Here is a 19,750-nt window from a genome sequence, read left to right on the forward strand (position 1 = left end):
CATATGCAAAGCAAAATACAAATTGAAAAATTTGGAAATTGTTTAAAATCTATTTTTTATAAGTTAATAATAATTTGAATTCTGATCCTTTTCCATGGCCATATTCTTCAATGTTTTGTGCATCTCAATTAGTAAGCAACTGAATCAGGAGGTGTTTATCAATATCTGCTTCTGGGTTTTGCTTGAACTCTGGAGTGTTTTAATCTCCTCTATTCCTCACTTTCTGGAACATGCAATTCATCCAAATAATAAATAAATCACGAAAAAATACATGAAAAGTATTTGTTGATGAAAAAATGTCTAGTAAGTTTAAATCTGCAAACACTGTTTTCCCAAATTCTTAAAATCTATCTTGTTTAACAATAGAATCAAGCTGCTAAAGCAACTGCCATCTTTACTCAATTCAACTACATTCACGTACATGTTTCTTCTTCATCAGGAACAAACAATTAGTAACAAATGAAAGAGATCATTACATCAAGTGCCCTTTTAGATCACCCCAATTAAAACTTTAGTTTAGCTGTATTTTAATTCTAAGATACCAAATTCTAATTTTCTGCTCTGATTGCTCTTGTTGACTTATCTTTGAAAGATGTACTCTCAGTGCAAAGCCTAGAGATTATTTAGCAAGATGCCAATGTTGGCATCACTTAATGTGTTGATTGGTTGTATTATCAGTAGCAGTTTAAAATAAATTACTATTAAACTATTATTATCCTTGGCTGAGAAAACACAATATTTTGGTGTTCTTTAAATATGAAACAATCATTATGAATAAACATGGAGAATAACACTAGAGTGTAACACTGATGTGTGTAATTTTATATTAAGAATTGCTGCAAAGTACGAAGCTGCTAAAAGATTATTACATTTTCTATTGAGTTTCTGCACCACACTTCCTCCCCCAGTCTTTCCTTTTTTTTATACTTGCTAACATAGCTAATGGTAATACATTACCTATTGCTGCTGATTATGTCTGAAAAATATTAGCTTTTTGGAGCCAAAATCCACTAGGGACTACTTATAAGCTACACAAAATTAAGTTTCATTTTTAGAAGTTAAATCAGTGCACATCAGTAGGCATCCAACGTGAAAAAAATCTGCACTAGAGCCAAACTGATGCATATCAAAAGTGCTGTTGCTGCCAATGACAGCACTAATGCAAAAATCCTGGAAACATTAAATATCTCCCTTTATTCAGTGCAGAAGGGGCTGAGAAAAACTAAAAGAGTACACCATCTAAAAAATCATCAGTGCCCCCTGGATCAGGAATAGCAATTTCAGGGTTGCATGAAATTCTATTAATTCTCCCAGTGGATCAGCTGTAGAAGATTATACAAAATGCAGTATGTCCAACTTGTATGTGCTATGGCTAATCCTCTAACCTGATATTAAATCAATATGCTGCCAATGACAATGGGAAATGCAGTGCAACATGGGACATTAACAAAAAGAAAATATTTCTCTTTAGGGAAGGTCAGATGTTATGGAAGCTGGATAATGATAATTGCAGTGAACATGCTGAGGCTCCAGATTTGTTTTTTATACCGTATGGCTCTATCTGGAGCCTGGCTTTAAGCATGGCAGGTCATTCTTGGTGTCTCTCTTAATTTTTATTTCAATGTAATGTCAAAAATGGACATTTTATTCCCTGGAGATTTATAGATCATTCTGATTTGTTTACTTTACTGTACTTGTTTTAGTATTTTTCACTGACAAATACTCTAGAACTGTCCCAAACACCAGGCTAAGTTGATATACGAATTTCTTCCCATTCTCTGATCTGAAAACACCATCATATAAAGGCAGCCTCATGATCCTAAAGAACGTAAACATATATCAAACCTCAACTCAGTCCTAAAACCAGTATTACTCATCACTATTTTTAAAAATTATGCAGATAATGTGTTGCCTATTTTGAAAGGGGTGGAGGGGAAGGTGTATAGAAGCTCCTTCTCTTTCTAGCTGCATCTATAAGTGTGTGTTTCACCTAACAGAATTTAGTTAGCAGTACATTTATATGTGATATCAAAATAATCTTGCTAATTAGTTCGACAGTCTACCTAGAAGATCATATAGTGTTTCCAACAACTGCCCACACTGAGTGAAAAAAGGAAAACCAGGAGATCAGGGCATGCACATTAGGAAGTTTTCCTAGTCAAAACTCCTGGCTTCCAGAGGGTTGCAGTTCAGGGGCTTCTTTCTGCGGTATTAGCTATTCATGGTGAAAATACTTTCAATTAACATTGCTTCTCTTTTACTCAGGAAAATATATATAATATGTATGCTGTAATCATTAAAAGTATCTCGTGAAAGGCACTAGAAAAAATATATATATACATACAATTCCAGTTAACTTCACATGTTAATTTTTGAATATCTGCTATTTATAACTGACTAGTGACTAAGTACCATGAGCAAGACAACAGTTAGAATATCTCTTGAGATGACTCCTGAAAGACAACGTTTCAAATAACTCAGATTGCATACTTTATCATAGATAAAGGCATATTACACAGGTATAAATGATATTTTACATTAATACTTTCTATGAAGAATAATTCTCTTGAATTTTAGCAGAATATAGATAAAATAACATGAAGTAAAACTGGGATTTTTTTTTTTTACTTTATCCACTGTTTGCAGTGTTTTTCCCTTAGTATTTAGTCATAGATAGTAACAGTCCAGGAGACTCACAGCAATAAAGCTAGTAGTTTTTTTTGTTTTCAGAGGGGAATTTAGTTTGTAACCATGCACTGCTTTAATTAATATCAACAGGAAACTTGCAAATTATTTTAGGTATCTCTTCCAAAATATTTAGCAACAAAAATATGTCAATACAATATATTCTTGATAAAAAAACCACAGATATCACGGTGCAACTATATCATCCCTTAGATATTAATGGAAATTCACCTCAGGAACAGTAGAGATTGAGACTCTAAAAGCTTGAAAGAACATGACTATTACCCAAGAATATTGTAGCACCATGAAAGGCCATGGCTGTAACAAACTTTGGCATAATCAGGCCATGACTCAGAAAGGTATACTTATGTGAGGGGTATGGAGACATCTTTAGCCTTCTCACTAGCACACAGACAGCATTTTGCCGTGACTCACTTTCCCCCACCCTTCATCCTCCCTGCAACTGCACTTAGACTTCCAGCATTTAATCCAGAAGAAATTTACAAATACCTTTGTGCAAAAACAGACATATCACTTGATTTAAGTTCTCCGGGGAAATTTATTTTCTCTTCCTATTAGATGTGTAGATATAAATCCAAATAAGAAAATATCTTATTCTTTTTTTTAATGTGTGTATTTGCTTGATTATATTTTTTTTAATTCATAATCTGCATTTCAGCAGTCCCCAGCAAGAACAACACTGGTTATTCTGGGTATTGTATATTGTTATTATCTCCTCTGTAAAAGTACAAATAATTAAACATTGTATTTTGCTTAAAGAACTATTTATGGAGAAGTAAAAAAACCTCGTACATATCATATATGGAAAGACATATTGGTGACAGCAGAAGCAAATAGGCTTATTTAATGTTAGCCTAAAATGATGAATTCATGATCAGGGGCTATCCATTTAACTTTACTATGGATGGAAGAAAGAGACTCACTTGTGCTCAGAGGTCAATTCTAAAGAATTACTCAGACTTCTAAAACAGAATTACAATTAGGCATTGAGTTCACCTGAGCTCATCAGCATCTGCAGGACTTACCTTTGTTTTCAAATAACAAAATGTTTAGAAATTTTGTTTGCATACCCACAGAGCATTGTTCCAATGACAAGATTTAGGATCTTTTTTACCCTATCAAAGGTCAAAATCAGAGCTCCTAGTGCCCATACCACACCTGTTCTATTTTAAACCAGGGCAGTCTCTACAGGCTTTTTTGGAGGCCCCAAAGTCTGTATTATTCAGATCCTCCACATCCACCATCAAGTCCATGTACATGGGTGGAGCTCCTTGACTGTATATTCTTGTGATGACCACACCCCTAAAATGTAGGCTACCACCAGCATGACATATGGCATGTTGTGGGTGCTTCCCAGAACCATGACCTAACAAAAAATGTAGACTTGCATTTCACAAGCAGACATACACCCTTTCAGTGAAAGAACACATGACTATTTTCAGCATGAATGACCCTGGGGAAAAAAAGAGCAGTGTTTACCAAATCCACTCATGAAACCACTGGCAATCTATTTAAGGAAGTTAGACCTGCTCCACTGCTGCAACAAGAGAACAGTGAGGGATCACACTGCTCTACCTCCCCATTGAAACCAAATCTCTACTGAAAGGGATACAAAACATCTCAGGTCCAAAGGACAGCAAGGAGCCATTTATTCAGTGAAAAGAATCCTTCTAATTCAGGTAATAAATGCATCATGGGTTTCAGGTATTGCTTATGCATTTCCTAGCAAAGTCACAAATTACAGTGCAATCAGTGACCATGGTACAGAATTGCCTCTTTCCATATATGCCATCAACAAATTTTAACTTGTAATCAAATACCTAAAACCCTGTTCTGGAAGTGTCAGCATCACAGTATCTAACTCATTTGTGGGCATGGGGTAACCCCCTTTCCTTGCAATAGTAATGAAATAGTAATATGGAAATCATTTTAAATGGCATTGATTCACAAAATTGCCACTCTTGTCCATATGATATTGCAATATACTCTACGGGTGTTAAAGTCAACTTTTCCTACACAGATGGGAAAATCGACTAATTTTATTTATTTATTATTTTATGAAGTGGATTTATAATGTTCTCTTCATAAAAATTAAATCTGGAGCATGGGAGAGGGAGGGAAATGCCCTTTCATATGTTACGAAAGGATTCCTAGAAATCTGTCAAAACCATGTATTGTGATGTGGGGACATACTGAAAAATTCCAGAAGGACTTATGTCCCACCACTTTACACTGATAGATGATTTTTCATGATATGGAATCTTGAGGTAAGGAGCAGCATGCTGCTCAGAAGCACTAAAAGAAAAGGCATAAAAAAGTTTCTGGTTTCTTTATGATGTTGCCTTTATTTCATCTTTTAAGATAAAAGTTAAGATTAGAGTATTTTAAAAAAAAGTAAGGACTAAAATTCACATTCACGTTTTCTGTAAAACAAAACTGAATGCGTTCTTGGCAAATTAATCCTGGTTATTTATCCTGAAGTAGTGCAGCACTCTCATATTCAATCATAAGATTAGCTGACCTGTTGATGCTGAATGTTTTGCTCATTAGATTGCTGTCTAGAGACATTGAGTGAACACATTCGTCAAAAAATTACTGAAAACTTTTCTGCACATATATGCACAGCTAAAAAATTATTCACTGTATTTCTGTCTTAAGAAAAAATAAAATCTTTACAGGTTGCAGCAGACATGTTACAAGAATGCTGTTATTAAATTATCTTGGTTTGTGGCTTAAATATTTAAGATGCTCAGTCTCAGAATTGCAAAAAGTAAACATAAATATGCTTTTTCAGACCAGGCAGAGATAGTAAAATTTACTTCTTAAATAGCAGTATTTTTCCATTATTAAACCTCAAAACACAACTAATGAATGGCTCATATACTTTTCATAAAGCAATTCTGAAGTGCCATAAACTTTAATGAGATTGCTTCAGACAGTAAAGTGAGCAGGATTTGGCCCTGCTCCGTCATATCCTTTGCTGGATAGAATACAATTGATTTTATGTGTTTGCAGGAATGAGCAGGAAATATATGATGACAAATTAGAAGTTGGTAGCTGCCCAGACAAGGCTTCTCGGGAATGTGCAATATGGCTGTATTATTTCTGGCACTATAATTTTGCTTCTGCACGAAACATACAAGCATAATGTTGCAAAATTTGCATATGGGGAATACAAGATAACTGAATTTGTGGACAAAAAAATGTTCTTAATCCTAATATGAAACACTAACAATTTGGCTTCAAGATACACATAATGTATACTATAAATAATATTTGAATATAGCTTTATGTACACACAACAGGCATTGTGACTACCAAATAGGAAATCTTTATAAAATTTGGTAATACCCTTTGAAGTCTATTCTTTGAAGACAGTACTTTAAGTAAAATGAGCTTATTTATAAAGTAAGTGCTTTTTGTAAATGCTTTTATGGGAGACACATTTCAAACAGCTTTAAATATCATTTCCACCATGCCACTCTAGCAATTTGAAATAACTATTTATTAAAGAACTCTTTCTCTGTTTAGTAAATGAGATAAAGTTAAACAGTAAGATACATTTCATTAGCCTGTAATAAAAAGACCATTGAAGGCAAATGTTGTTAAACACACCAATGTAATTTACATTGAATTTTCTGCTGTGGTTTAATATACAATCTGTATTTTTATGTACTGTATCTGACAGCTTCTAAATTCATTTGTTTGCTGTGGTTCCTTTAAAACCTAAATTACAAGAAAGTTTCAGTAAATTAGTTGATCCAAATAATCTTATGAACTGATTAAGCTTGAATGGTTTTATTAATTTAGACAAAACTGGCTCCTCTCCATCCCTTTAAGCTGATCTACAAAAAGGCCTACCTGGATGTTAGTCAGAAGGGTCTCTATGGAGGACAATCCATCAGGGAATAGAAAAGGAGATGGAAAACCTGGAGGTAGTGGTTGCCCATGCCCAGTTAGAGAAAGTTTGTCAAGGCTGTCTCTTGCGGTTGGTGTGGAGAGCGGGGTCTCATCTGTATGTGATTGAAACAAAAATATAGAACAAGTTACGCTTGTCTGTTTTTATTAGACCTCAGTAATGGCTTCCCTAGTGGTTTCCAGAACATTTATTGCAAATTGGTTCCTGCTATCAGGAGAAAATGCTTTCTGCTGAATTTTCTTTAATGAAAAAGCTGTGGAGATACAACAAGATAACATTAATGAGTAACTTTATAAGCCTTTTAAATGCAGTCTCTAATGAGACTGAGTTTACAGTGCCATAGAATCTTTTTAAAACAAATATTATCTCACATATACTTGTGATAATATATTCAGGCTGACTTTATGGGCACCTTCCCAATTATCTCATTTTAGTCTGTGTTCTATTTGGATTGACAATAGAATATTTTCTAGCATGACATATATTTTGTATATGAGAAGTATTTAAACACAAGGCTCCCCATACAATTAACCCTTCCCACTCTTAATGGTTTCACTTACAGCTCAGAAAATTTTGCAACACCAAGAAAAGCTCCTCAATACATTTTTGACCAAGAAAATACACCTGATTGCCACAATTAAAACATGCTCTGAACAGTACATGAAATTAACAGCACGGTAACAATCACTGGCCTAATATTTTTTTAAGCATGGACATCTTCTAACAATTAGTGCTGAAGATCTACAAAGATCCTCAGTGGGATCTTTGTAACGATAAGATCTGATCACTTCTGACATCACAATGGGAAAAAGCTTGCACAGCTTAGAGACTTCTAAGATTAAAGTTTCACAGATAATCTGTGAACAGATTAAAAAGTGGAAAAAAATAAACCTCCTACAATTAATAGAAACTTCAATAACCTCATTTGTGTGGGTTTTTTTCCCTTTTTTTTTTTTTCTGGAATATTTTTAGGCTACTGTTGATATGATATAGAAATTTAGGTCAATTTCTCTGCACCAGATATTAATCTGAATTCTTCAAAAGGAAAACTATCTATACATATATATATAGATACATATATCTATACATACTCTTCTTACCAAGGGCTCAGTCATTGACTGACACATATTGATCAGAATGTACCCCAGGTGTCATGCAGATTCTGCACAGCTACATGACTCCAATGGAGTTTTTCAGACTCACTTTCTTCCACTTTGGCTTTGACCATATATATTTTGGGGTAGTCAAATTTCTCTTTTTTTTAAAATTTATTTATTTAATTATAGGTTCAATAATGGTTGTACTTCTCTATTTATTTTATCAGGTGCATTGAAATTGTACCTGAAAGCTGATCCTAATTGCCTAAAAAGAGTTCTTTTCTGGACTGAACACAGTATTTTCCTCAGTGGACATAGTCTAGGACCATGAAAATTGAAATCTGCAGAACAAAAGGTTAGGGTGTTGATGACCTCAGGATGAGATATCCATAACTCCAAGTCCCAGATCATTCCAACAGTCCCTATCACCATGCCTACAGAAGGAAGCAACCTTTATTAACCACACTCAGGTGCACATTTCTTGTCCCATCTCCTCCCCAGCTCTGTCATGCTGGCCAGTATTTACAGGGCTAAAGTAATAGCTTTTCCTACTATGTCCTTCCACAGAAGTACCCAAACAGGCATTTGGACATCTGCTGCTGGTCTGATACCACTCAGGACTTTTACAGCCAGTGCATAGAAGCACATGCCACTTCAAGGTACTTGTCCATCTAAGCTCTCACAGGCATCTACTGCAGGAGAGGAAAATCTTCCTCCAGAAGACTGTAAGAAAAATCTAAGATGAAAAGATCTGCTTTTAGGGAGATTCTATACTGGGTGCAGTTCTTCCTACTTCCCTGTGGCTCAGGCTGAGGACCACACAAGGAGTAAGACCCTGTTCCTTATGCCCTTTTAGTCACAATTCATGCCACAATTACTGCTTTCTCATAAAGTCATCATTCAAAAGCTTTCTAAGTTAAAGTTACTGAATGTTGACCAAGGAAAGCTTCAGACCATTCAGAGTTATAAAGGATTTTTTCAGCTATATTTAAGTTTTCCAGTCATGTTACAAAGTGCTGAGGAAAAGGCTGGCTCTAGATCTCTGAACCATTTCCTATGTACCTTACTGAGATTCAAAACAGGCTCTGAAAAAAATGTACTATACAGATGTATCCCCTGTCCTCATGCTACCCCACAGCAGCATGGATAGCTCTGTAGTAATTTTGTAGAAATATACTAAAATTTGGCCCTAAATATGAGTATTTTCTTTCTAAATTTTAAAATATTATATATAAATATTATATAATATAATATATATATAATATATATATATTATATTATATAATATTCATCAATTTATTAGAAAAAATAAGTTATATATTCCTGGTATTGAAAAATAGCTTAGCTCAACTTCTCCACTCCTATTCTAGTGTGAAAAATCATTAACAAATGTTTTTTTTCCAAACTGCTGCCAGAATTGTTATGCTTTCATTAATCAAAAGAAACAAGCCAAAACTTAAACAAAACTATTTAGACAATATATTTATAAACAGTACATAATATTATTGCATAGCTGATAACTGTTCTCCTCTACTGAAAATATGCCTTCCCCAAATAAGTTTTAGAAAAACAAAACAACCAACCAACCAAACATGCAAACAAAAAAAAAAAAAAATTTAAAAGTCTCTTCCATATTACATCCTTAAGTTTTTTTAGGTAGAGATTTCTTTGTATCAGTGGTTGCAGTGAAGGTATTGCTCCTGCAGGATACAGCAGGAAAGAGTGGAATCACTAGTATGCATGGTGAAGTTGATTCATTTAAATGAGAAAGGAAACTGTAAAGACACCATTTGCCTCTAGGTTTGCCAGGAAAATAGATCAATGACCTCCTACCTTCTGAGACTACTTAGAATCTTACTAATATTTTAGGTCTCAAATTGTCAAAATATTCTAAGATACACTAGATAAAACTGACCCACTTAAAAATTCCGTAAGCCCTAATTAACTCAAAAACTGCTCTTCCATGCAATTGCTGAGATACAGAAAGCTCCTAACACAGATCTTGTAATAGAATTTAAGCAAGGGATCAATTTTTTTTAATGCACTACTACTTTACAATTTATTTAATGTTATGCTTGCTGTACTTCATGCATGCTCAACACATGAAGTTTGTAAAGATTTTTTAACAATGTGTGGAATGGTTTTGCAATAGGCGAGGAAACTCAAAAAAGATTAGAATTATATGAATTCAAAGTAATATCCAAACCATTATGTTATAATAAATAACAGAAACAAATTTACACTGAAGAGTAGGACTAGAGAGATGAACTTGCTCTGAACTTATTTTAATGAAATATCAACTCAGAAAAAAAGTCAGACTAATGTGACTTTGTTTTCTTGATGTCCCATGTGAAATAAACTTTGAGTGTGAGTATATTTGAAACAGAGCAAATGTACATATTATACACAGGAAGTGTGGATATTTGTGGATAGTGAGATAAGCTATGATTGAGGGAATCTTAAAAAAATGCATTTTTTAGGAAAAACCACATTGTAAACACAGCCAATTAAAACATTACCACATATCTTACTAGCAAAATAATATGAACTCTTGCCTTTAAAACATTTAAAAATACTTAATTCCTCCACAAATCCTCTTTCCTCTAAAGGATGAGATATCTTTTGTTTCCAAATAATCATTAGCCTAACATCTTTTAAACTGCTGTAAAGGAGCTACTAATGTTCCTCTTACAATAGTCGAAGAGCAATGCTGCAAAATGATGAGCCCTCGCTGGGAAACAGAGATTTGGTATTTTCAGTCTAAACACATCAAAGGAAGTGTTAGAAGAGAAGTCAGGGCAAAAGGGGAAATAGGGTCAATCTATAACTCCATTGTCAGAGTGGGGAGCACAACAATGAAAAGAAAGAGAGGGGAAAAAGAAAGAACAAAGCAGAACAAAGAAGTGTCCAGGCCTGCCTTGGTTTGTGCTGGGAACTGAGATGTTATAAATTAACAAATAAACAAGGATAGGACAAGCTGTTACCCAAGCCTCTACAGTATCTGGGCAGAGATGAATATGTGTCTTGACATATGAACTAAATCACCATAATAGGCAAGTCTGAATGCGACACGTATCTTTAAAATATTTGTAAATGCTACAACCACTCCATCCATTGTTCCTCAATTTCCAAAATTCACCTGGTTTTGTTCAAACCAGATTTTATCTGTAAACAGCAGCTGGTTTGGGCCAAATACAACAAACATATTTCACTGTATTTGGTTTGTTGCCATTCTATTTTGTTCTTTCACCAGATAACATGGAAACAGACATCCTGGAAGCTGTGACAGCTATTTAAACAATAATAGATGAATAGAGGTAGCCATTCTCTTGTCTTTGTTCCTAAAAGCAAGTAGGATTAGTTCAGACCAGTCACCAATCAAAATATCGATATTGCCAGGATTTGAAAGAAAACAATAATAGCTGGCTGAAAAAAAATACTATACAGATTAAGGCCATTCTGTAATCATGCCATGCTTTTTTTGCAATGCATCTTGAGGCTTTTCTGTTCCCTGTAAAATATTCCACATGTATTTGTTCCTAACACAGGCTCCCTCTTACCATTTGAATGATCAAAGAGGATTCTGCTTCCACTTTTTATTACCATAAATCTGGTGCATACTTTTTTTCTACATTGTAGAAACAATCTACTCCATTTGGCTTAATATTATTTTGGTTTACCTTATCAAACACTCTTTAGCACAAAGCTTTATATTTCACCTTCCTCACTGTTAGAGGATTCAAGTGTGAGAAGCTTTTCTGTTTTAATTGATCTGTAATTCTAGATTTATATTAACAAAAAAACCCTAGGGGTCTCCCATATTCTCAACTGAAATGTTTAATAATTTCAAGCGGATAAAAACAAAGAAACAAACAAATAAGTAAAACCTCTTGACCAATTCCCACATAATTTGACAGCTTTCTAGATTTGGTCATTGAAGATTAGCCCTGCATGTAACTGGGGGAAATGCTAGATAACTGTGAAGGATGTTACCAACTATAAAAGGAATATACTGAAACTCTTATAAAGATTTCTATATATACTAGAAGATTGATATAAGAGTTATATTTTATAAGAGTTATATATATTTTTATAACCCCTTTAGATTTTTTTTTTTAATCTACAATTTATATACTTCTTTTTATACAAATAACAGCTCTCCAGGACATCCAAATACTCTGAAATTAAAACATTTGCAACTGTGGCAGCTCAAAATCAGGAAGGCATATCAAATATTCATATAGACTGACTGACTGGTTAATGTTTCTGTAGCACTTTAAAGAGGCTGGTGCTCTCACAGTTAATACAATTGCAAATACTGTCCACTGAGTTCTGCTTCTTGGATTGCTATGTTTGCCGAAGGATTTTGGGAATAGCAATTCTCTAATAATGAAATATGACTGAAAAATTAAAAACCTACATGGAAAGGATCATAGCTACTAAGTTTCTTGGATGTGTACTTTTCACAAAATGGCTTTGTAGCTGACACAGGCACATATATTTGTGCAAGTAGATCTTACAGAATTCATTCATCGATGTATCAAGTTCACCATTGTGGATCATTTTCCCAAGTGGCATGGCTTCCAAATATGCACACCCTCACTTGATGTAAAGAACTACATAGGAATAAAAGGACATAAGAACTTGGTTTTATGTGTTCACTTTGGAGACAGGTTTAGATGCAGGACTTCCCCACCAACAGCAAGACTCATATTTCATGACTATTCTCTAAGATTTTGACTACTGAAAACTTAATGTACTAACTTGATGCTTTTCGTTTTTGGAAAAAAAAAATCCAATTAATAAATATCCAGTATTTTTAAAATCCTTTTAAAGAACATGCAGTCTCTACAGATCATTCTTCACTACTGCACAGGATCATTGATCATACTGCAGCTGGAGTTGCCTCCATAATGGAAAATTAGAGCCAGATGGTGAATCACTTCTTGAATAAAACTTTTGGGATCACTCTTTCTCTAAGGTTCAGTGGTACCCCTTCTATGCTGATATCTTGTAAGCCAATTTATCTATAAGCATAGAGGGGGGAAAAAAGGAATGTACTGCTGGAATAAGGACATGGAGGACTGGAAACAGAGAGGACTTGATAAAAGACATGGAGTAATCAAGAACTGAGGAAATAGAAAGTTGAGAATATAGGGAAGGACACTCAAAGTGGCAAACACTTTGGAAAGGAATAATAGGAGTGGGATTATGAGGTGAAGGAGGGGAGGAAAAAGATGGCCCAGGAGCAAGAAATTTATACTGACTCAACAAGAAATAAACAAAACAGTAAACTGTTGTTTTTTACATACAACAGATTTTGCACAAGTAATTTTTTGGTATTTCAAGAATTTTACTTGAATGTTAGTGAAATTTACAGCTGTCAAAGCAAATATATAAAATACATTCTCTAAAGATCACGTATTTTAGTTTGCTAAGGAATTATGGGTATAGTATCACTAAAGATGAACGGAAAGAGCTGGAACTATATATTCAAAAAGCAAAAATGTAATTAGTGGTGATGTTCCAGCTGTGAGGATTTCTTCAGGCTTTTAGAACTAGATCAAGTTGAGTTTATTCTTCATTTTACATGTCCCTAGGAGGGCCTCAGAGTCAATCAGCACAACTTATCTAATTTTCTCTTTCAATAAAAGGATTATTTTAATAACCTTTATCTTATTTTGCAGCCTATTACTGATTAGGGCCGGGTCAAGCAGTATTGACTTATTTATTTGTTCTAAAGATTTCACAATATTTTAGAATAAATTATCATTCTTATTTTTAAACAAACATATTTTACCATACAATGGAATGCTAAAATGCCATTGGTATTTCTGTTCTGTGTACTTTGGCATCATAACTGATAACATGCAAAAAAGTTTCTCTGTCCCTATAAGGAAAAGTATCCTGTTTACTCACAGATTTTTTCACACAATTTTGTAAAGTGTGTTGAACGATCAGAAGAGAAGGAATGGGATAGTCAGAGGTAATTTTGTATATATCTGATAATCATAAAACACGTATATCTTCAACACCTGATAGTAACATTCATTAACTCTGAGGAAATTAAGAATTTCACTCTAAAATAATTTAACTCTAAATTCTAATTAAGAATTTAACTCTAAATGTCCTAAAGATGAAATGATTGTTAAAAGATGAAATGAGTGTTAGAAAAAAAATTCTAAATATTTTATTGCATTTTAAACAATGTATTGGCATAAAAAGAAGGCACTTTATCATTTTATAACCTGCAGATTTGAAGTGTAAGAACTATGCCCATTATTTCCTTTTTAAAGATGCTTATATGCTACTGGCAGGACTTGGATGCAGAGTAAGGCCATCTGTGCTTTGGACGCTGAAAAAAATATAAATGTATTTTACTGGTTCACGTCAAACATCCCAATTAGTACTCTGCTAACTTCACTCCATCAGCCAGGCAATACTGAGTGCTAAAAAGAATGTTTCTTGGCTTTGTAGCAATTCTATGAGAAGTGCTTATATGCATATATATATATGTGCAGAGGGTTCTGCAAATGTTTTTCCCTACAGGTTCACAAGAGCCGTTCTCAGCTTCTTCCAAAGTCACGTTGAGGGGTGTCCATGATCATCTACCCAGTGAAAGGATATTCAGTTAGGAAAACAAACCTCAGCTTTCACAAAACCAGCTATTTAATCTCCTTTATTGTGTTGGCTCAGATGCTGGCTCCCTGGTCATACATGCAGCTTTCCTAAGTATATGCTGAATCAAATGATCAAACCAAGTATTTTAAGTCTAAGCTAAATTCCTGATTAACATCAAACTTCAAATTAGGGTCTGGACTTCAGGGCTGCATAATGAATGTGTTATAGACTAAACCTCACATTTTCAAACTTATGGATGTAAATATGCACATCTCAACTGATAAAAGCAATACAAGGCAATGCATCCACAGTATGCATACTTATTTTTGTGATGCCCATTCCAGCCTATAACTGCTTCCATATGGCTACTGCAAAATGCAGAAAAAAAACATTATAGAGAATATAAAAACTGCATTTTGCAAGATTTTATTGGATCATTTCAAGGGCCACATGATTTGTATTAATAATCCTCTGGACATGTTTCATGAAAGTTAAAAAGCATCTATTATTTGGGGATTTATAGTGATTTAAAAATAAGGAATATCAACAATATTAGCATTTTTTTTTCATTGTCATCTGAAATAACAGCACTCCTCTTTTGTAAGTGTAACAGTAGTAAGAAGGGAGTTTTTGATAAGAGCACAGCTGGTAACTTGTAATTCTCTGAAGATGAAGGGTTTATGTTAATACCTGGAAGTGCATTGTATTCACACTATTTCCCTTGCTCTGTGTTCAGTTAATAATTCTAGTATTTATTCTCTTCAGGAAAAAATCCAAAAGTTGGTGTTTTCAAGAAGTCTGCATCTAGCCATGTTGCAATTATGGGGGCCTGAGTATTAATGCTCTTGCTACCTTGTCACATGATAATGTTCTTGGTAATCTGCTGACAGCATGAATCAGATGCCCAAAAAGAAAATGAATATATGGTAATGTGTCTGAGCAACACTCGTCAGCTGTCATTCATTCAGCAACTCATAACCTGTCCCATACCCTCATTCCCAGAGTGCTGGCAAGCAGATGAGGTTGACCAGGCATGCTTGGCATCTGGTGTAAAGTGGCAGCAGAGAAGTCAGCAGTACTGCATTTCACAAATAAATATGTCAGAGAAGTTCAACAGAGAAGGCAAAAGAGGTTTAAACACTTCTCATTTATGGCAACTTACACTGCTCATCTGTCCAAGCAGAAAAAAATATTTATCTGGTCAGAACATGTAAAACTGGATCTATTGATTAATGCATGTGCTTTTTAAACTGAATAATGTGCTTTTTAAAACTGAATATTCAAACAGAATACTGTCATGTCTATTTTTATGAAAATGAGAAAATCTCATGTTTTAGATAAACACATAAAAAGTCAAGGGACACTTCTTTTTGAAGAAACCCAGTATTTAAAAACCTATATAATCATATTGTTTTCATTTCCCTGCAAGATCCTATTAATAGCCTGTGATTTTAATAACCTCTTTAACAAAAGGTATACTAGCAATTATGTCTAATATTTGGACTTACAACACATGGACAAGTGAATAAATGCACAGCAAGACAGAAACATATTAAGGAAAGCTGTTCCTGAGCTTTAGCCTTGCCAAAATTCCTGCCCTGGATGCATTAGTGCCAAAGATGCCAGTAAAATAAAACAATCAGGAACCAAATCAGATGTACCCAACTGACACAGCTGTGTCATGGGGCTACTGGGCAAAAGGTTCAGGAATGAACATACAGTAAAAAGCTTCAAATGTTTTGGAAATGCAGGGGAAGGAGCCATGCTTTGAAAACAAAGCACCAAAGGGACTCTGCTGGTCCAGCCCTGCAGTCAGGCTTCTGAAAGGTTAAGGAACAGGTGTTCTACCATCAGCAGTTCAGCAGAGTGTCCAGTCTTTACCTGAGAACCCAAATGGCAACACACACTTTTTATGGAAATATGTGATATAGGATCTCCAGGTCTTAACTCTCTTCACACTAAGTGTTACAGAGAACAAAAGGATGTGGAGCATCCTGTTTTGACAAACTTTCACCAGGAAGGGTATAAAAGGAGTGAGCTGTTTTAATATCACGAAGCAGTATAACATAGAGGCTTCCTTATTTTTGTGGCTCAAACACTGACATATGCATAAGAGAGTATATTTAACTCACTTTTTCCAAATTATTCCACAATATATTTTTAAGATATAATAAACACCCTCAATGCTTCTATGTATGGAATGGTTCCAGTACTCAGATGCAAATATTGTGGACAATAATCAATGTACACAGTTTGGATTATATGGTTATGATATCCTAATAGAAATTTGGCTGTCTGCCCATGGGAGTTCAATATGAGTTTCATAGTTTTAGCATCATAAACAGTCCTTTACAATATTATAGCCACATTTCTCAAACCATTGCCTATATATTATATCCTAATATCTGATTTTCACAGAAATCCATAACAATAAACAAACAAAACCCCTAAATCCCAGAGTGCTCAGAAACAAAATTCAGAATGAAAAGGCAAGCATTTCTACATCTGATATGATTTCTCTTGCAATTCATTCATCAAACATCTGCAACAAGCTGCCAGAATGTGTCCATTAATGAGATTTCTATGGCATTCACTGGCTTGATGCTTGCTGATAGAATAATGCAGAAGTTTTAACTTTAATGTTTTCTGCATCCACTTTAAAGTGAGATTTGGCCTGCATGTGTTTTCATGTCTTGGAATATGTAATTTATGCTAATATATTAGAATACACATTAGAGAACACACAAAAAAAATCCTTTATGTATTTATGCATTATGAGTCACATTCAGCACTGATTTAAGAAGATAAAAAATAGTTTGGAGTCATCATGTAACATGGATCAATCTGGTTTATATTAAATACAGAAAATTAAAGTATCCTACACAGCAAACATACCATACACTTGCCAGTAAATTAAAACCTATTTTTTGATCCAGTTTAAAACCTTCATGCAAATTAAATATTTTGTTCAGTATTTTGTTCTTTATGATATCTGCATCATATCATAATATCAAGGAAATATGCTCTTCCTCTCCACTATAGGGACAGATCTTCTTACTAATTTGTTCCATATCAAAACTTCTGCAAATCTTTCAATGTTTATGCCAATGATGTAATTGGAAAATTCTTTATTTTAATCCTGAAGCAATTTTAAATCTTATGTAACAGAAACAAAATACAAATCCCAAGAGTGGTTCAAAGGTTCTCTAAGACTTCACAACTATTTATGTTCTTGATAACTGTAAATAAACAAAACAGAAATCAAAACATCTTTAGCATTATTGTACTGCAAAAAACAGTTACTGCCTAAACAAACTGAAACAGACTGCACAAGCTTTATTATCTCAACTTGATGATATCATTATCTATTGAAGGATAATATTTTCCTTCTATATCCCAACAACAGTTGGATTTTAGCCTGTCTAGTAAAAAAAGCAAGAGCTGCATCAGGAAATGACCACCCTGCATAATTTTGTGAACCCCTGCACCCAGAAGATTGAGACAGCAACTTCAGTGAGTTTTTTGTTCAGATTTTGTAAATTAAGTCAGTGCCACTGATGAAGGCAGGTTGTACACCAAATTCTAGTACAATTACAAAATATTTTGCACAATGATTTCAAAATGTAAAATCCAAATCCTTTATTTGCACAATCACTGTCTTTGTCTTCTCTTTGTCCTAGCTGATTCTACTGCTTCCTGTGCTTTTTCCTTACATCTCAAACACTTTCCTCAGTAGCACTGATTGTTTCTGAAGTGTCTTTGCCTCAGTAGTTTCTTCCCTTTCAAGATATGAAGAATTATTTTGCTTGTTGAAATTGCAGGATCAGACATGAAAAAAATACAATTAGAGAAAAGGAAAAGATTGTGACAGAAATCTGAAGGGACAAGTCAGCCTAGATTATCTCTCTGTTAACAGAACAAAATAGATCTTGATTTCTTTTCTCCTTATTCATTCTCACACATGAAATTCATTCTTTCATATAAAACTGTGAAAACAAGATCTGAATCATTATCAAAACAGGTAAGAAAACAGAAAAGAAGATCTTAAAAATATATCTTTAATTTATGCTCTTTTTTACTATATTTTGATAAAATCATAGCTGAAGTAGTCCTGATCTGACTATTGCTTTTTTTTTGCAAAAAAACCCCAACCCAACCAACCAATCAACCAACCAACCAACCAACCAACCAATTAAAACTAAAGAAAATACAGGTATGTTTGCATGGGAACATGTAGGAAGGTTCAACATTAGGTCCAGTGGTTTGAAAGATGATTATTTTTCTATCCTACTTTACTACACTTTTCATCTATAAAAGAAGACACTGCTATGTAACAACACATTCTTCATAGAGGGTCTAAAGTTGAATCAATTATCTTATCCTAATTTTAAGCTCAATTTCAATTCCTCAAAAGATTAAGGGTACAGAAGACATTTCCAAGTCCAGGACTTGCCTCACAACTCTTGCAGTGTGCTAAACTTGTTTTTCAGGTTAAGAACAGGAGAGAAAAGAAACCCAAGGGAACACATTCAGAAAAACTGCTTTAACCCTTTCACTATTTTTGGATGTTCTGTCTTTGCACAGCATTGTACAGACCCATTATACAACAGATGTTAAATGCAAAGTAAAAAAGACAGTTGTAAATGATTGATTGTCTTCTTTACTATTTCAAAATAAGCCCTGATTATTTATATAGTTCTGGTCACTGCTTGAAAGCATTATATAAACCTAAACAATTGATCCATTTTTCAATGGCTTTTGTGTGTAATGTATTATGTATGTTTTTACATTCTTCTGTGTAAAAGGCCCTGGTGTACAAGAAATGTTTAGAGTTTTGAGTGCTCCACCCAGTCCATATGGTGGGTTTGCTCTGTGTGTGAAACCTACCTTTTTCCACCAGGTCCATATGGCAGGCTTAAGCTAGCCAGGGCCTTCTATCCTCCACAGGGGCCATATGGCAAAGAGAGCTCAGTGAACACTCATTGACCTTCTATTAATATTTTACATTTCTCTAGCACATACAGACATATATGAACTGATCAGATTGAGCAGAAAAGAGTTGGCTCCTTAAACTTCTTTAGCCACACAACCAAGACATCTACATATATAGGTTAATAGATGTGGAATCTGGCTTTTTCAGTTTTATTAAAAACCTGAGAATTTGAATGTAAAATTTATCAAATTATCTGATCAACTCATCTAATGTTTTTAAATATTTAGACAGATTATTATCTAATTATGTTAACAAACTGGCACACATTAACACTGACATTTCACTACTAGATTTTAACATTACCTTATCAGAATGGAATTGAACCCATCCACTAACAAAGGATTCATGCTATAGATAGTGAAAGTATTAGCTCTGTGCTGCCCTACTAATAGTGTGTTTTGAATAGACTATTGC

The 19,750-nt window shown here is 34.2% G+C and overlaps 1 protein-coding gene across 4 annotated transcripts in view; it reads right to left on the reverse strand.

Moving 5' to 3' along the window:
- Positions 1-19,750, reverse strand: part of DACH1 (dachshund family transcription factor 1) — a 349,840-nt gene that overhangs the window by 41,957 nt on the left and 288,133 nt on the right. For all 4 annotated transcript variants that reach the window (XM_056489604.1, XM_056489586.1, XM_056489614.1 and 1 more), the window contains one exon: positions 6,568-6,719. In XM_056489604.1, the coding sequence (XP_056345579.1) occupies positions 6,568-6,719 (152 nt within the window). The remainder of the gene's footprint in view (positions 1-6,567; positions 6,720-19,750) is intronic.

The sequence above is a fragment of the Oenanthe melanoleuca genome, chromosome 1 (genome assembly GCF_029582105.1).
Source record: "Oenanthe melanoleuca isolate GR-GAL-2019-014 chromosome 1, OMel1.0, whole genome shotgun sequence".
NCBI classification, from domain to species: domain Eukaryota; kingdom Metazoa; phylum Chordata; class Aves; order Passeriformes; family Muscicapidae; genus Oenanthe; species Oenanthe melanoleuca.